The sequence below is a fragment of the Chroicocephalus ridibundus genome, chromosome 3 (genome assembly GCF_963924245.1).
Source record: "Chroicocephalus ridibundus chromosome 3, bChrRid1.1, whole genome shotgun sequence".
NCBI lineage: Eukaryota > Metazoa > Chordata > Aves > Charadriiformes > Laridae > Chroicocephalus > Chroicocephalus ridibundus.
The window spans coordinates 27,232,095-27,247,301 of NC_086286.1; the positions used below are offsets into that span (position 1 = coordinate 27,232,095).

Here is a 15,207-nt window from a genome sequence, read left to right on the forward strand (position 1 = left end):
GGGCAACCTGTTCCAGTGCCTCACCACCCTCACAGTAAACAATTTCTTCCTAATATCTAATCTAATTTTACCCTGATCAGTTAAGTTCCATTTCCATAGGGAACCAGACAAAAAGTCAGTTCTATGCAAAGTAAACACTGTCTTTTAAACCTTTGCTGTGGTAAATGCCACTCCAGGTGGTTGCATTTGAACTGTCTTGTTTTCAAAATATTTTTTTTGTCATCGTCATTGGGAAACCCACATATCAGGATCCCCACTAAGGCAATGGGTGTTACAGTTGCGCAGCAGCTCCAAAATGCAAATCTTTCCTGTTGAAAATCAGGCAGCCAGTTTCTTGTAATTTGAGCTTAGGGACAACCAGGAAGTTCTGTACCATATGGTATCAGAATATTTGTATTCTGCCAAAAATTTCTGTATCCCCATCCTCTGCTCCAACCACATGGCCTTTTTTCCTTAACAGTCAATTACATCAGATATAACTGATATTCTTGGCACAGGAATTTATTCATCTCATCAAAGCAAAGCATTGTTATGAGGTTTCTGCATATTTCTACAGGGTGCTACAGCACGTAATGTACTTGTACTGTCAAGAGTCCCAACAGTGACAGGTGCCACCCATTAAAACACTGCCACAACTGTTTATGGATCTTGCTGCATGGAAAATGCTGTCTTTAACCCATCTATCTAATGCACTTGTAACCTTTAACATTACAAAATCTGACTGTGTATTATGGGCAGTACCCAAATAAAACCAGATATTGTAATCTGAGATCAGTATGGTATGTAATTGATTCCTTCAGTATCTGCTACACAAAAATATCTGAAACAGGTATTCTACTTGTAATAGAAACTAAAGTTTTCTCTTCTCCATTTACTACTAAATAAGCAACATATAGGACTGATGAGGACTAAATGAGGACTAAACTCTGTCTTTGTCTAAACAGAATAGGAATAGGGGTGGCACTGTGTCCCTGATGGCAGTCAGTTTTAAAAATTTTGTGAGTACATGCTTCAGCCAAAAGAAGTGTGGTGTGAATGAAGCTAGAGAGGGCTTGGCTGTCCTCCAAGCTTAAAAGCTGAGTTATCAAGTCCTTGCAGAAGCTGTTGTGCCATTAAAGAGTGCCCCAAAGTATACCGAAGCCTTCCATTTGAAGGCTTTCCAGGCATGGTGGCTTGTAAGGCAGGAAGTATTTAGCAGCAACTGCACGCTATCTTACTGCCTTACCACCTTCTGAGTGTACAGAAAGAGACTGGATTCAGAGTACGTCTGAACTGCATGACATTTTGCAGGTGCGATGACCTGGGAGAGAACGTGGAAGAGATTTTGCAATCATTATTAGCGATATCACTTTAACGTTTAATGTGATTTCTGTGCATTTTTCTCCTACAGGAGAAATAAGGCAGAGGAACATCTATTATTTTTATCATAGCATGGGTCTATAGACATGGGGGTTTAGAGAAATAATGACTGGCCTGGTCATGAAAATATCTGGGACACTAATGGTGCATGTAGATTTGGTGATGGCCATACTTGAAAACATTTCTCCCAATATATCTGAAGGGACTGTAAGTACAAATAAATTGATGTAAAAACATTTGAGACTGACTGTTCCACAATAAGAAACCCTAATATTGTTGCTTTTTAAAAAACTAGGCAGCTCAAGTCAGCAAAATATTTACTTATTGTATCACTTAAAGCATTTTTTGTCGAATATTTTGAGAAGTGCTACCTATAAACTCTAATCTGGAAGGTAAGTATTTCCTTTCAAAACAGGAGAAATTGAGGCATAGATCCTAAACTTGCCTGCTTTCCCAGGAATGAGTTAGCAAGCGAGCCCAGAGATCACAGCTTGCCATACTAGAATTCTTGCTTAGAGACAATTCCCATTGTTCAGATTTTGATGAACCTGGGATTTAAGGTTACTTTGGAATTTCACTTTTGAAGTTCTATGCACCTCAGGAAATTGGTCTCTTAATCAGTTTAAATAGTGGTCTTAAAGATCAATTCAAGCACTTTCTGTTCTTAAGGTAAATGGATACTATTTTGAAAATTAGCATATATATAATAGATAGGACTGTTAGTTTCATTTTAAGAAACAGAGCTACGCAATTAGATACTTTCAAAATGTCCGGCCATGTATTGTATTTAAATATTCCTTTACAGAATACAAGGAATGGATAAAGCAAATCTGGAGTTACTAGAATTCATATGCTCCCCTCTCTGAATGCAAAAACGTGTCTTTTCTACTCTCTTCAGTCTCCTCCTCACTAATTCCCATGCTGTTAGCTTTTTGGTTTCTTCAGTACGTCATGTAAAAACTTAACCTGCTGCTGAATTCATTTCATGGGGGTTTATGTTCTCCTCATTTTAATGGTTTGTAATACAAAACCATAAAGGTACAGCTGCTGCTTACCTTTAGGTAAAGGTACAGCTACTCCCTTATTGAAGCTTGCCTGCTGCACGCGTTGCTTTTGGAGTCTAACTTGGCTTTGAATTCTAACATTATAAAAATGAAAAGTAGCATGATCTTAAGCACTATAATTAATGTTTCTAAATTTTGTTCCTTTGCTGTCCTGTCCACAGCTGTGTTGTGCAGAATTTCTTCAATTAACATGTTCTTTGTTTCCCTCCCAAACCAATATAGGAAAAATACTAGGAAATTTTACCCTCTGGTACTTTTTAGGCAGTGCTTCTGTCTAATATTTTGTAAATCCTAGATATTAATTTCGACATCAAAGTCAGCAACTAGAAAATTAGGAAAAAAATGGCGTCATCTGTGTACAGTAGTCCTGGGTAAATGTAAAATTCTGTGCATGGACCAAATGAGAGAAGGTGAGAAAAAACCCCACCAATGTGCATAAAGACAAGTAAGGACAAATGCAACTGAATATTAAAAAACCAAAACTATTTATATGGTGAAAATTAACTAAAATAAACCACCCATGTCTCAGTCACTTCAGTATTTATAATTTCTCTTGTCATTTAAAAGCATTCTTAAAATCCTTTACCTTGCTAACATTAGATACTCGATTCCTGCTTTTTTGCTAGAAGACTGTGGCACATTTCTGAGATCCTGGAATATAAGTTTACAGGTCTTTCACCTCCTTGAAGAGAAAGAACAAAATTTTTCTCAGGTATTTTTCTAAAGTGCAGTTATTTTTCATTATTCATCCTCTTTCTGTGCTTATTTTCAGTACTTTTCCTATTGTTCTTCTTTTCTGTTTCTGAACCTGTACTTTCATGCAATTTTCTCTGATTGGCTAACAAAAAAAGTTGCCAGAAACATAATTTAATTTGCTACAGTGCTTTACAATGGCTTTTTGCTATTAATCTGCATAATTATACTGTTGGACTCTTACAGCAAAGTGTTAGCCATTTATTTTTACTTATTTCCATGTGCAAAAGGAAAATATCTAAGAGAAATATCAAATTACCTACAATATTATTTATCTTCAGCATTTAATATTTTGTCAGATAACTAGGCCCTGGAATAAGGGAAAAGGTACTCCTGACAGCACAAATGTCAGATGTCAAAAACATTGACAAACTTTGGCAGAGAACTACAGAATAATTTTTGTGCGTGTGTGTGTATGTATTAAGTTGTGGGAAATCATTAGCGAAATCTGATGTAAAAAAAAAAAGCAGGATATTTCTAATATTATAAATAGGTTGTTGAAAACTATTTGGTAGGTTTCAAAGATCTGAAGTCAGCACATGTATTTTCAAGACTGGAAATCTCAGAGTTGCTCCTGAACTAGAGATCAGAGTTGAAAAATAGAATGCCTGACAAAAGGGGCCTCCACTTCAAACTTGATGCATATTTTTGTAATCATTAGACTCTGGGTTCTCTTATATGGCCAGCGTGAAAATCCGAAAGAAAGAAAATGGAGTGCTTACTGAAAATTTTAATGACCACTTTTAGAAATACATTTTTCTCAAAATTACCTACCTCTTAAAAAATAACTATAATCAGAAGTAAAATGACTGTGCTACTGGTTTTTAGAGCATGACATTTTGACATTTCTCTGATTCAAACCAACATTTCTAAAGAAGCTTTCAAGATAGTCCCTAGACGAAACACAGTATTGAAAACCTACTCTATCTCTTTTGAAATATAAATAGAAAGACTCCCATTGATAACAGTGGGAATGCATGATGACCTTTTGCTAATTTGAAAGTACAGAAGTTTGAAACTGAGATATTTGAAACCAGAAACAAAGCTTACAGCCTGAATAATATGTACTGTACTTTTTGTCATTTTTCTTGCATAATGCCATAATTTATTTATTATGCTGAAGGTGTACATGAGGATTTTCTTTTAAGGTAATTAAAATCAGTGATAAAAATGAACCATCTAGAACACCCTGCTACTCCCTAACAACAAAACTAAGATGTCTTTACACTGTATAATTCATTTGCTCATTTTCCCCTGTAATGAATAGAAAGTATCTACAGATAGAAAGCTATAGTATTTTTATAATGGATAACAGGAGCTTTTGTGCCTCCTGATGATGAAAGTAAAGGCTTAGATAGATTTTTTCTAAAGACTAAGACTACAAGAATATTTCATAAATATATTCCATAATAGCATGGCACCTATGCCCCTCAAACCTTTCCTAAAGCCTGAAACTAAATGGGGAAATTACTGAGGTGATGTGGAGATGCAATACGAGAAACGACTGTGTCCTACTGCTGAATTTCTAGGTCAACAAATACAACTGTTCCCTTTTGCACCTGATTCGGGTGTTATACAAGTGTGCTTAAATTTCTTGCTGAAGAACTAGGAGTACTTGTTTCAGTCATAGCCACTTTCACATGGCGTGAGATTAAACTGAATCTCCAACTGCACTCTGGTATCACTTCAGAATTACCCTAAATGATGCTAGTAAATACACTACATGCCTCTTAAAATTTCTCTAATGTCATTTTAGTATATTGTGATATTATTTAATGTCATTTCATATAACCATAATAATTATTGGTTCAACTTTTGGATATGGACCCATGCATTCCTGTTTTCAAATTTACCTTTTAAGCCATTACATTATTGCGTTTATTTTCAAACGCTGTTTGTGTGTGGTATAACACCAGTGTTCGCATGTGGTGTAACAGTACAGATGCCATGACTTTTGGAGTTTTAAATTCATGATTTCTTGAAGAATCATGAGGAATTTCCCTCATTGGTTTTCAAGGACATTTTTCCAGAACAATCTTCTATTATTTTAAATAACTTGAGTTTTTTCAACATTTCTCAGTATTAAAAAGCTCAGTATGGTAAGTATTGGTATCTGTTCAACAGCCCTAAATACCTCTTCAATACCCGTAGGTATTTCAGGAAAGGCTGTAATTTATTCTTATTTTTACTAGAAAAAAAAGTCTCATCCTGAGGAGCTACGGGTGCCTTACTTATTTACACCTACACGCATGGTGCTTTATCCAGGTGCCGACCGATCCCGTTTGGGACAGCGCTGACACGGGGGTGGCCAGGGGAAGACCAGGGCCTGTCCTACCGCAAAAGCGGGCCTGGGTCTGCCGCTGGGAGGCTTGGGGCGGCGCCCACCCCCCGCTGTAGTTAAGAGGGGAACCCCAGGAGTCCGTTTGCCGACAATTTCAGAGCTTTTTCTCCTCAGAATACCTGAGCGAAATGAAACCACAAGCTACCGAGCTGGCGGAACGCCGAGAGGCCGCCTAGGTGCCTCACCCGGTCTCACGGGGAAGGACGGACACCCGCTACCCGCCGAACCCTGGGAAATCGCCTTCCCGGGAAGGGACTACCCATCTCCGGAGAGGCCTACCGGGTGGCCCCCGCCGGCAGCCCCGCCCGCGGGGTGGCCCTCTCAGCCCCGGCCCGGCGAGGCGTGAGGCAGCACCGCCCAGCTCTCGCGATGGCTCCCCGACGCCGTCGCCCGGCGGCCGTTAACGGCCGCAAGCTGGCAGCGCGCTGTTTACGACGGCGTAGCCAATGGGAAGGCGGGGCGCGCGGGCGAGGCCGCGCAGCCCGGCCAATGGGAGGGTGGGGCGGTGCGTTTAAACCTGCGCCGGGGGTAGCGAAGGTCGCTGCCCCTGAGGAGGTCGTGGCGGTGGAGCCGCCATGCCCGGCCGTCCCGACGACTACGAGGTGCTGCTTACCATCGGCGCCGGCTCCTACGGCAGGTGCCGCAAGGTGCGCCGCAAGGCCGACGGCAAGGTGAGGCGGCGGCGGTTGCTGTGGGGTCGGCGACGGTTGCGTGCCCATAGCGGTGCCGTTGCCGTCGGTTTGAGCTGGGTGCTGGCGGCTCTCTGAGATAACCGAGTGGCTGTGAAAGCCCCCGTTCCCCCAGCAGAGCTCCGGCTTGTGTATAAGTCACTCCCTAAAGTGATTTCCCCCCCCCGCCCCTAGATCTTGGTATGGAAAGAGCTCGACTATGGATCGATGACAGAGGCTGAGAAGCAAATGCTTGTTTCGGAAGTGAATTTGCTTCGTGAGCTGAGGCACCCGAATATCGTCCGGTATTACGATCGCATCATCGACAGAAGCAGCACGACCCTGTACATCGTGATGGAGTACTGCGATGGTGGCGACCTGGCGAGCTTAATCGCAAGGTGCACAAAAGAAAGGCACGTGAAATCTGTTTGTGGCAATTTTGGAGTTCCTAGTGTGAAGTATTTGGGGCAAAGGCATGTGAAATCTGTTTGTGGCAATTTTGGAGTTCCTGAAGTATTTGGGGCAATCAAAAGACAAGTGAAATGTATATTTTCTCAATAACTTCTGGACAACTTCACACTTAATCCTTTGGATCCAACAACTCTTTTAAAATATTTGAGGCTTTGTACAAAATTACAACACTGATGGGAGTTGTGCTAATGAATGCACCAACCAATTTAATGTTTATGTTGAAATAGTAAAAAAAACGAGCTGACTTAATGAGGCTGAAGCTGTTGAAGGGTTTCTGAGTGCAATGCTGTGCATGGGGTTGAAAACATAAACCAGCAAGTCAGTTCTTGCAGACAGGTAGCTTGATCTGTCGGTTCTTCTGGCTTGCCCATCAGTAAAACCACTTGCACCCTATTTGTTGTTCCAACACCAAAATACATGAAAGGAAAAAGCGATTTTGAACATGATGTTAAAAGCTACTTTATGTGCATGCATATAAAGCTTGTGGAGACACCAAGTTGATAAGACTTTATCTTGGTCTAATCTTAGACTTAGTAGACTACGTCTTAAGTATAATATTAATTTTCACATTCTCAGGTTAAACAAGTACATGACACCACATGTGTTATTTTGAGAATAACCTAAAATGGTACTGCAGCTGCCCCTGAACATCAGTGTTTTCACTTGGGGAAGGTTATATTAAAAATCAGTCCTGTCTTGACATTATTGTATGTTCCTCGTCATAAACAGCTGATAAGATACTGTTATCATAAGTGATCAAAGGGACAGATCTCATCACAAAAGCATCAAATTGATATTTGTGTTGTAAGTAATAGAAATGCTGCATATTTGTTAGACTCTCTGGGGGAGGAAGGGAGTCTGCAACCGAAGTCTAGATGCCTTCAACATATTTGGAGTGATTTTTTTTTTTAAGTTTCCATTTTAAAAACAGCATATGTAGATGCCTGTTGCTGTTAGTGTTCTACACAGATGTTGATTCAGTGATGTTTTACAATAGTAGTATTAAAAAAAGTTACAGAACTAAGATTGGCAGTAACTACTTAAACTTATGTATGCTTGGAGAATACGTTTATTAAATAATTTGTTCATATTTCAGGCATTACTTGGAAGAAAGCTTTATTCTCAGAGTATTGACTCAATTGACATTGGCCTTGAAGGAATGTCACAGACGGAGTGATGGTGCAGTGACTGTGCATCGTGACCTAAAACCAGCAAATGTCTTTCTAGATGGCAAGCAGAACGTGAAACTTGGAGATTTTGGACTGGCTAGAATATTGCACCATGACACGAGCTTTGCCAAAACATTTGTTGGAACGCCATATTATATGTCTCCGGTAAGACCTCCCTTCTGTGCCTTATCTTCTCTTTTCTCTTTTTCATAGAGTGTATATGTTCTGGAGACAAGGTTATTTTGAAGTAATTTTCATATCCTTTCTTATCCACACCATCACTGCCTTCTAATTAAAGTTGTTCTTCACTGTATAAGTTTTGATATGTTCTTGGAATATTAGAGACATGTTGGAGTATATTGTTCCTGAAAAGGAACAGGGAAACTAGAGCGCTTTTATGTTTCATAGTGTTAAGTAAAGAGCTTATTTAATTACCTCTTATGCTAGGATTTTAATTTGTAGTGGAAACAAGCAAGAATGAGTTATTTCCCTGATATGGTGCATTTTTTGTGGGAAAGATTAATATTGACTGAAATATGGAGTTGTATCTAGTGAAGACTGGTGCAACATTTCAGTCTTCTACAGTGTAGTACTGCCATAACTTGCTAAAATACTGCTAGTAAGAGTAGCTGTGGAGATTAACTGAGATGGGATCTTAAAAGTAACCCCAGTAAGTAGTTGTTTAATTGAGGTTTGAACAGTAGCTGATGATCCTGCAACAGTAGAGCAATGTTTTAGTTAATGATCCTAAGATTGTGCTCTTTCTTTAGGAACAAATGAACCACATGTCATACAATGAAAAATCCGACATCTGGTCTCTAGGATGTCTCCTGTATGAGTTATGTGCTCTCTCGTAAGTATAGTAGTGTGGTAATGAATGTGGAAATGTAGCTATTAATGCATGTATGATTATATTTTGTATAGATGAAAGCTTAAAGGTTTCAGAGACTAGTCCTAGACTTTTATTTCTGTATTGGTCTTCACATTAGGTAGTCAAGGCAAACCTTTGATTGCAGCTTTATTCTTAGTCTGATACTTATTTAATCAAAATAAGTCTTGTAAAACTAGTGAAAGAATCAAAGAAAAATGTTCTTCTTCAGACCTCCATTTAGAGCTTACAACCAAAAGGAGCTGGCAGAAAAGATAAGGGAAGGGAAGTTCAGGCGAATACCATATCGTTACTCAGAGCAGTTGAATGAACTTCTCAAAGAGATGCTGAATGTAAAGGTAAGAATCAATTACTTATTTTTTCCACCTATAATTTGAACTAGTACTGAAATATGAGTTTTTCTTCTCAGATAAGAAACAAACTGATCTGAAGTAGTGGTTGCTATTACCTTGTCACTGGCAATATCACTAGTAGAGGAAGGAGGGAGGAATTGTGTTTTGAGCCTATTAAATAAAGGCAGCAGCTTAAGTGTTATGCCAGGTTCACAGGATGAAAAAGACTGTTTCAGTATTGGCTTATACAGAATTTCCTAACAGCATGCCTAATAAGGTCTTATAACTTCACAGTTAAACTGGTTCCACTATGTTTGGAAGTTGGAAGGGTTTGTTTTGTCTTCATTTTGGATTTTGCTTTATATGGCTAATGTATAACTCGTCCCCCATGGCTGGCATGGGGGTGTTAAGAAGAATACTGCAAGGGACAATAAAGCTGTAACGAGAACCCAAGTCTCCAACAGGTATGGATGCTTCAGGAATCAAGAGACAGGTAGATATGCAGTGTGTTAGATCCAGAACCTACTGACAGTTGCCTCTGTAGGCTCAGCACCCCATTCTGGCTCTGAAAAGAGTGCCTGGGCTGGGAGAGCCAGACTTACACCTTCTGGAGCTGAAGGCTGGTAGCAGCCTCCTCCCTCAGCTTTTGTCATCTGGTTGTGCTACCCCTTCCTAACTCCATTTTTCTCTGACTTCTCCTTCACTGTATAGCACCTCAGCTGGTTTCTACCTGCAGTGGGTCTTGCTTGGGAATCCCTGGCCTTAATATTTCTTAGTTACAGATGGAACCTGTTGGTAATGCCTTTCCCTTAGGATTATTGCCGACCTTCTGTTGAAGATATTCTGCAGCACCCCTTGATAGCAGACTTGGTGACAGAAGAACAAAGACAAAATTCTGACAAAAGAGGCCGGAGATCATGGGATGCAGAAAGGCTGCAGCATTCGGATGCTGCAGTGAATGAGCTGAAATGGAAGGAACAACAATTACAGGAGCGAGAACAAGCCATTAAAGAGAGAGAGCGACGTTTGGAGCGTATGATATTCCACTTTGGGATGGGGGTGGCAATGGGATTCTGATTCAAAAGAATGTGTGGAAGAAGGAACGGTAGACAGTTTTCAAAACCCTCATTTTAATGCACTAGGATGTTTTAGTCCTTCATTCACTACTAGAATTTTGTCTAAAGACTAAAACAAGAATGCTTGGGTTTACTCATCTATGCTTTCTTCTAAGTTCTTGTTTTAAGTTGCTAAGATATAATTGGCAGTTTGGATATAGAAGTCTGGTTTGGGAAGATTATTAAACATGAGTGGCAATTAGGAAAGTATACAGAAAAATAGGGTCTAAATATATTGTTCTGCACTGTAGGTTGCTTTTCACTTACTCTGTAAGTTAACATTGGCAATATGAATGTGTAACGTAAGGTGAGCCTGGTGTTGGAGCAAAATATACTGGAGTAAGCTGTCAACTGCTGCTTTTATAAAAGCTGCACCCTACAGGTAGCTTACCTGTGAAACTGTATAGATGGCTGGTGCTCAGGTGTTGGGATTTCCAGCCCACATAAAATACCTCTTTGCATATGCAGTAGGCTCTATAATACAGATTTTAACCATATACATTATTTTCTGAGCTTGAATAACAGCTGCTGCTGTTGTAAATAGGGTGTTTAGTCATAGCTGAGTTAGAGCATCTCGTATCTAAATATTTATATGTGGTGTCATGTGTGCCATGAGTTAATGCGCAGAATAGAAAACTGCTATAGCTTCATTGTTGCAGATATGTCAGAGTTTCTGGGAGTGGGGGAGCATTCCTGGCACTTCAGAGCACTTGTCCAGTGCTTTATCAGTGCATTGATAAATGTGTATCTACACAGCAGTTATCTTTGTTTAGAGCCATAGAAGCAGAAATATGGGTGTATCTGACAGGCTATATTACCGCTGTCTTTTTCTGCAAGAAAATCCATCATGCACAATCACTCTAACTTTAGCATTTACATCTTAACACTGCATACTACCATATTTCTACTTCCAGAGAGAGAACGGGAACTCTGTATCCGAGAGAGACTGGCAGAGGACAAACTTGCTAGGTATCTTACTAACCTATAATTGCCTAGATTAGAAATTCTATAATCTTTCAACAAAAAGCTTAAACCTCTCTTTTCCAAACAGAGCAGAAAACTTGATGAGGAACTACAATCTCTACAAACAGCAGAGGATGTTAGCTTGTGCAGATGGTCCAGGTATGAAAATATGCAAGGAGCCACTTGCACTGATAAATGTGGGCTGGTATGACCAGAAGAACGCCCCTGATGCTCAACATGCTGTACCTAGTTCCATTGTATCAATACAAACACCAGTTATCTCTGCATGGTTCAGAAGAGACTTTTGATTTTTCTACTTTGTGAAAGGACTTGATGACAGTCAACCATGAGTACGATTTACCACTGTCAGCAATGCAGTCTTGTGCTGTTTTAAAAGTTAGGTTCTTGTGGTAAGCTAAGGGAAGTGCTGACTTGTAACCCAAACTCTTCTCAGAGCTGTACTTATTTTACTGGATGTCTCTTTATAGACCTTTGACTTAATTAATTTTAATAAAATTGCACTTCTAATTGCTTCAGTTTTAGTTCAACCTTCCAAAAACTTCAAGGTGGGAAACAAATTTGTTGCAAGTGACCCAGCTGTGACTGGTGCATCACATAAGCTCTGAAGAATACAAACTGCTCCAGTTAACTCACTGGAGTGGGGAAAAAAAAACAATAATAAAAAAAAAACAAACCCAGCCAGCTTTGAGAATGTGCTATAATGCTTCCTGACTACCTGTAGTCCAATCTGTTTTATAGTAATTATTACCCTGTAAGTATTTGACACTCAGTTTGGCCTTGGTTGTTCAGTCCTCGCTATTGTAAGAGATGGTATCGTCTGTTCATTGCACCCATCTTTTAATAGTAAAAATGATTCAAATATCTAAATGCATTTTGAAATATGATAGGATATTAAATGGCTGGGTGCTAAGTAGTACTCTAGAACAAAGAAATGCGAGCAAGGAGCAACAATCTTCTCATTCATTTTTGATCAGGTAAAGCAAGGCAAGCATGTCAATGCCTCTAATACAAATAAAACTGAAGTGCCTCACACAGCAGGAAAGAACACACCAGAAGTTAGTGGTACTTAAGCTATTTCTAACATTCCTGTCAGTTTTGAGAATTCCGCCTGTCTCTCAACATATTGCCTGACTTTAATACATCAAAGAATACAAAATTAAGAATAAACTTGCCTTGGGCTTTCTGATACTGCTTCTAATACTGGATGACTGAAGGTAAATGAGCTTCAGCATTTGCCTTTGTTCTCTTCTGCATCTCCTACCCCTTTACGTGCTATTTTAACATTAATGGGGTATTAATTTTTGAAGATGAACAGAACCACTTTGAGTAGTTAATACCTCAAGACAGACAATGCAGAACAGTGAATATAGTTATCACATAGGAAGTTCCACCTAAACATGAGGAGGAACTTCTTTACTTTGAGGGTGGCAGAGCACTGGAACAGGCTGCCCAGAGAGGTGGGGGAGTCTCCAACTCTGGAGACATTCAAAACCCGCCTGGACGCGTCCCTGTGCAACCTGCTCTGGGTGACCCTGCTCTGGCAGGGGGGTTGGACTAGATGATCTCCAGAGGTGCCTTCCAACCCCTGTCATTCTGTGAGACTGACTGAATCTTGCAGTATCTGTAGATCAATTGATTAAACTTTGTCGAAGTGTTTACTACTCTTACACTTCATTCCATGGTACTCTTGTAATATTGTTTCTAAAATTCTCTCTGTTCTGTTACGAGTATTTCTCCAATATGGTACCAGGATCACTTACTTACATTTGAATGCTCGAATATCACTGTATTTTTCACAACTGGATTGTATCTCATACCTCTTAAATCAAAGTCAGTTGTGTGCTTCACTTCACAGTATAATAGAATACCAAAAATCCTGGTTTTTAAGACAGCGTCCTAGACACAACCCTATTTTTGCCGGGATTTTCTGATTCTTAGGGAAGGATTTAATGTTAAAACAGATACAGCCTACTGATATGAAACTACAAAATACTGAAACATGCACTGGCCTCTGCACTTTGGTCCTTCTCCTGTTTTTGTGCTTATTGCGTCCTTGCTCTAGCCTAATGAATTGAAAATTAAGGCTTCAGCAGCATTAAGATTAGGATAGACAGGCCTTTGATTAAAAAAATTAAAAAATAATAAAAATCATATGTTAAGTTGAGCCTTGTGAAGTTGGTTCTTATGGGAGACAACTTGGTTGTTTTAATAGCTTTTGATGGTAGTTTTAAACATTAAAAACAAAACAAATTAACTGCCTTTTGATTGTGGCAGTTCTATACAGCTGAAGCATAGCTATACTATGAAAATTCCCATTCTGAAAGCTGCAGTGAAAGTAACTCTTTAATTTTTAATGCACTTAAACTCCTTATTCATCAAGTCAGAGCATAGTTTGTACCCTAATGAGTTAATACAAGGATAGAGTTGGAACAATGTGGGTAATGTAGAAAGACCACTGGTCAGGCTGGGTCTGCCCCTTCTATGAGGAAAAGACAAGGTTTTTCTGTAGCTGAGAGCCTAATTCTCCCTTTCCCTCTGGAACTGGATTATGTTATTGTATAATTTCTGTCCTTCAGAAGAAACTCCATGTCTTTTCCCTTATGTCAACTAATATTTCCTTAGGTGTTGTGAGGTGCACCCTAGAAACTACAATGGCATATATCCTTTTACCACAATCATTTAAAAGCCATGTTTTCAATTTTTCCTCATAAGAAAAGAAGAATTGTTGCGATGGACTGAGATGCATTTAATTAGATCACTTAAAGCCATAGGTAGAAAGCAAAATGGGTAACAGTGTTAAAAGACCTGAGTAATTAACGTGGAAAGATGCACTAATTCAGTACTTATCTTTTAATTTCTTAAGATAATGCAGTCCTCCCCTTTTCTACAACCAAGAAGAAAGTACACTTTGATGGAAGTGAAGAGAATGCTCCTCCTGTTAATCTGGAAAACTTTCCCCTTTCTAAAGGGAAATGCTCTGATCTCAAAAAACGCCTATATGCTGCAAATCTACGGGCTCAAGCACTGTCTGAACTGGAAAAAAACTATCAACTAAAGAGCAGACAAATCTTGGGCATGCGCTGAAACTGTAACGGATGTAAAGTATTTAACTTTTAGAAGTTGATTAAATGTATGGGAAGATACTTGTACCTCCCTCTTTTAAGCTGGAACCTACTGACAATTAATTTTAACAATTGTTATACAAACTCTTGGTCTATGATAGGTAGTTCATGATAAAGGCATAAGAGATTATATTATGAAAACAGGCAGTTTTGATACCAAATCAAACAAACTGAATTAACTGTATTATTAAAGAAAAAATATTTTGGTCCTCTTTCGGTTTATCATACATTACTCTTATGAAAATATAAAGAGTGAACATTGTAAAACAGGTTATTTTAAATCCGGTGTGAAAAACTTTTCAGATGAAAAATGTACAGAGATTTACAGTCCGTAGGTTAAAATGACGCTGTATGTAATGTACAGTGTTTGATAGAAGAAGTGTTGATATTTTGTATATGTGGAAAAACAGTGGCTTTTTGTCTGCATTTGTAAATATTTTTTAGCTATCAAAAGAATCATAGAATGTGTTGGGTTGGAAGGGACTTTTAAAGGTCATCTAGTCCAACCCCCCTGCAGTAAGCAGGGACATCTTTAACTAGATCAGATTGCTCAGAGATTTTATGCTGTCTCTTCCTACCATGTAGGTAACCTATCAAAGCAGGCTACTTCAGTTGAATGTCTTTGACTAATGAGCAGGATGGGTCAGTGCAGCATAATTGCTGAGTTTATCCTCCTTTCTGTCTGGGCAGCTGAATGGCTTGTCCATCAGCTCCTGAAAGGCCTGCTTTGGGGCATACATTTGAAATAACACCTTCTTTGGTTTGCCTTGAAACTGTTATAAACTCATCCCCTGAGACTGCCGTCCTGGATGGGACACCATCCAGGGCATTAGCACCTGTGTTTGGGGAGAGGCAATTCTAGTTTGAATAGCAAATCCTTATTTTCTTGAAGCTCATGAGGTATCTCCATCTTTCCGTTCACAATTCTCTGCCAGAGTAG

General features: G+C 39.3%; 1 protein-coding gene across 1 annotated transcript; it reads left to right on the forward strand.

The window, feature by feature from the left end:
- Positions 1-6,045: 6,045 nt before the first annotated feature.
- NEK2 (NIMA related kinase 2) lies at positions 6,046-14,478 on the forward strand. Its single transcript, XM_063330975.1, has 9 exons — positions 6,046-6,188; positions 6,381-6,598; positions 7,753-7,990; positions 8,596-8,678; positions 8,926-9,052; positions 9,860-10,079; positions 11,076-11,130; positions 11,213-11,283; positions 14,009-14,478. The coding sequence occupies exons 1-9, from the start codon at positions 6,093-6,095 to the stop codon at positions 14,227-14,229; spliced, it is 1,329 nt and encodes a 442-aa protein (XP_063187045.1). The 5' UTR covers positions 6,046-6,092; the 3' UTR covers positions 14,230-14,478.
- The last annotated feature ends 729 nt before the right edge of the window (positions 14,479-15,207 follow it).

Bases quoted from the DNA above. Each gene is read 5' to 3' on its own strand.
- NEK2 (XM_063330975.1), top strand. From the start codon at position 6,093: ATGCCCGGCCGTCCCGACGACTACGAGGTGCTGCTTACCATCGGCGCC. The intron at 11,131-11,212 runs GTATCTTACTAA...TTTTCCAAACAG, and splicing joins GCAGAGGACAAACTTGCTAG to AGCAGAAAACTTGATGAGGA. The intron at 11,284-14,008 runs GTATGAAAATAT...TAATTTCTTAAG, and splicing joins AGCTTGTGCAGATGGTCCAG to ATAATGCAGTCCTCCCCTTT.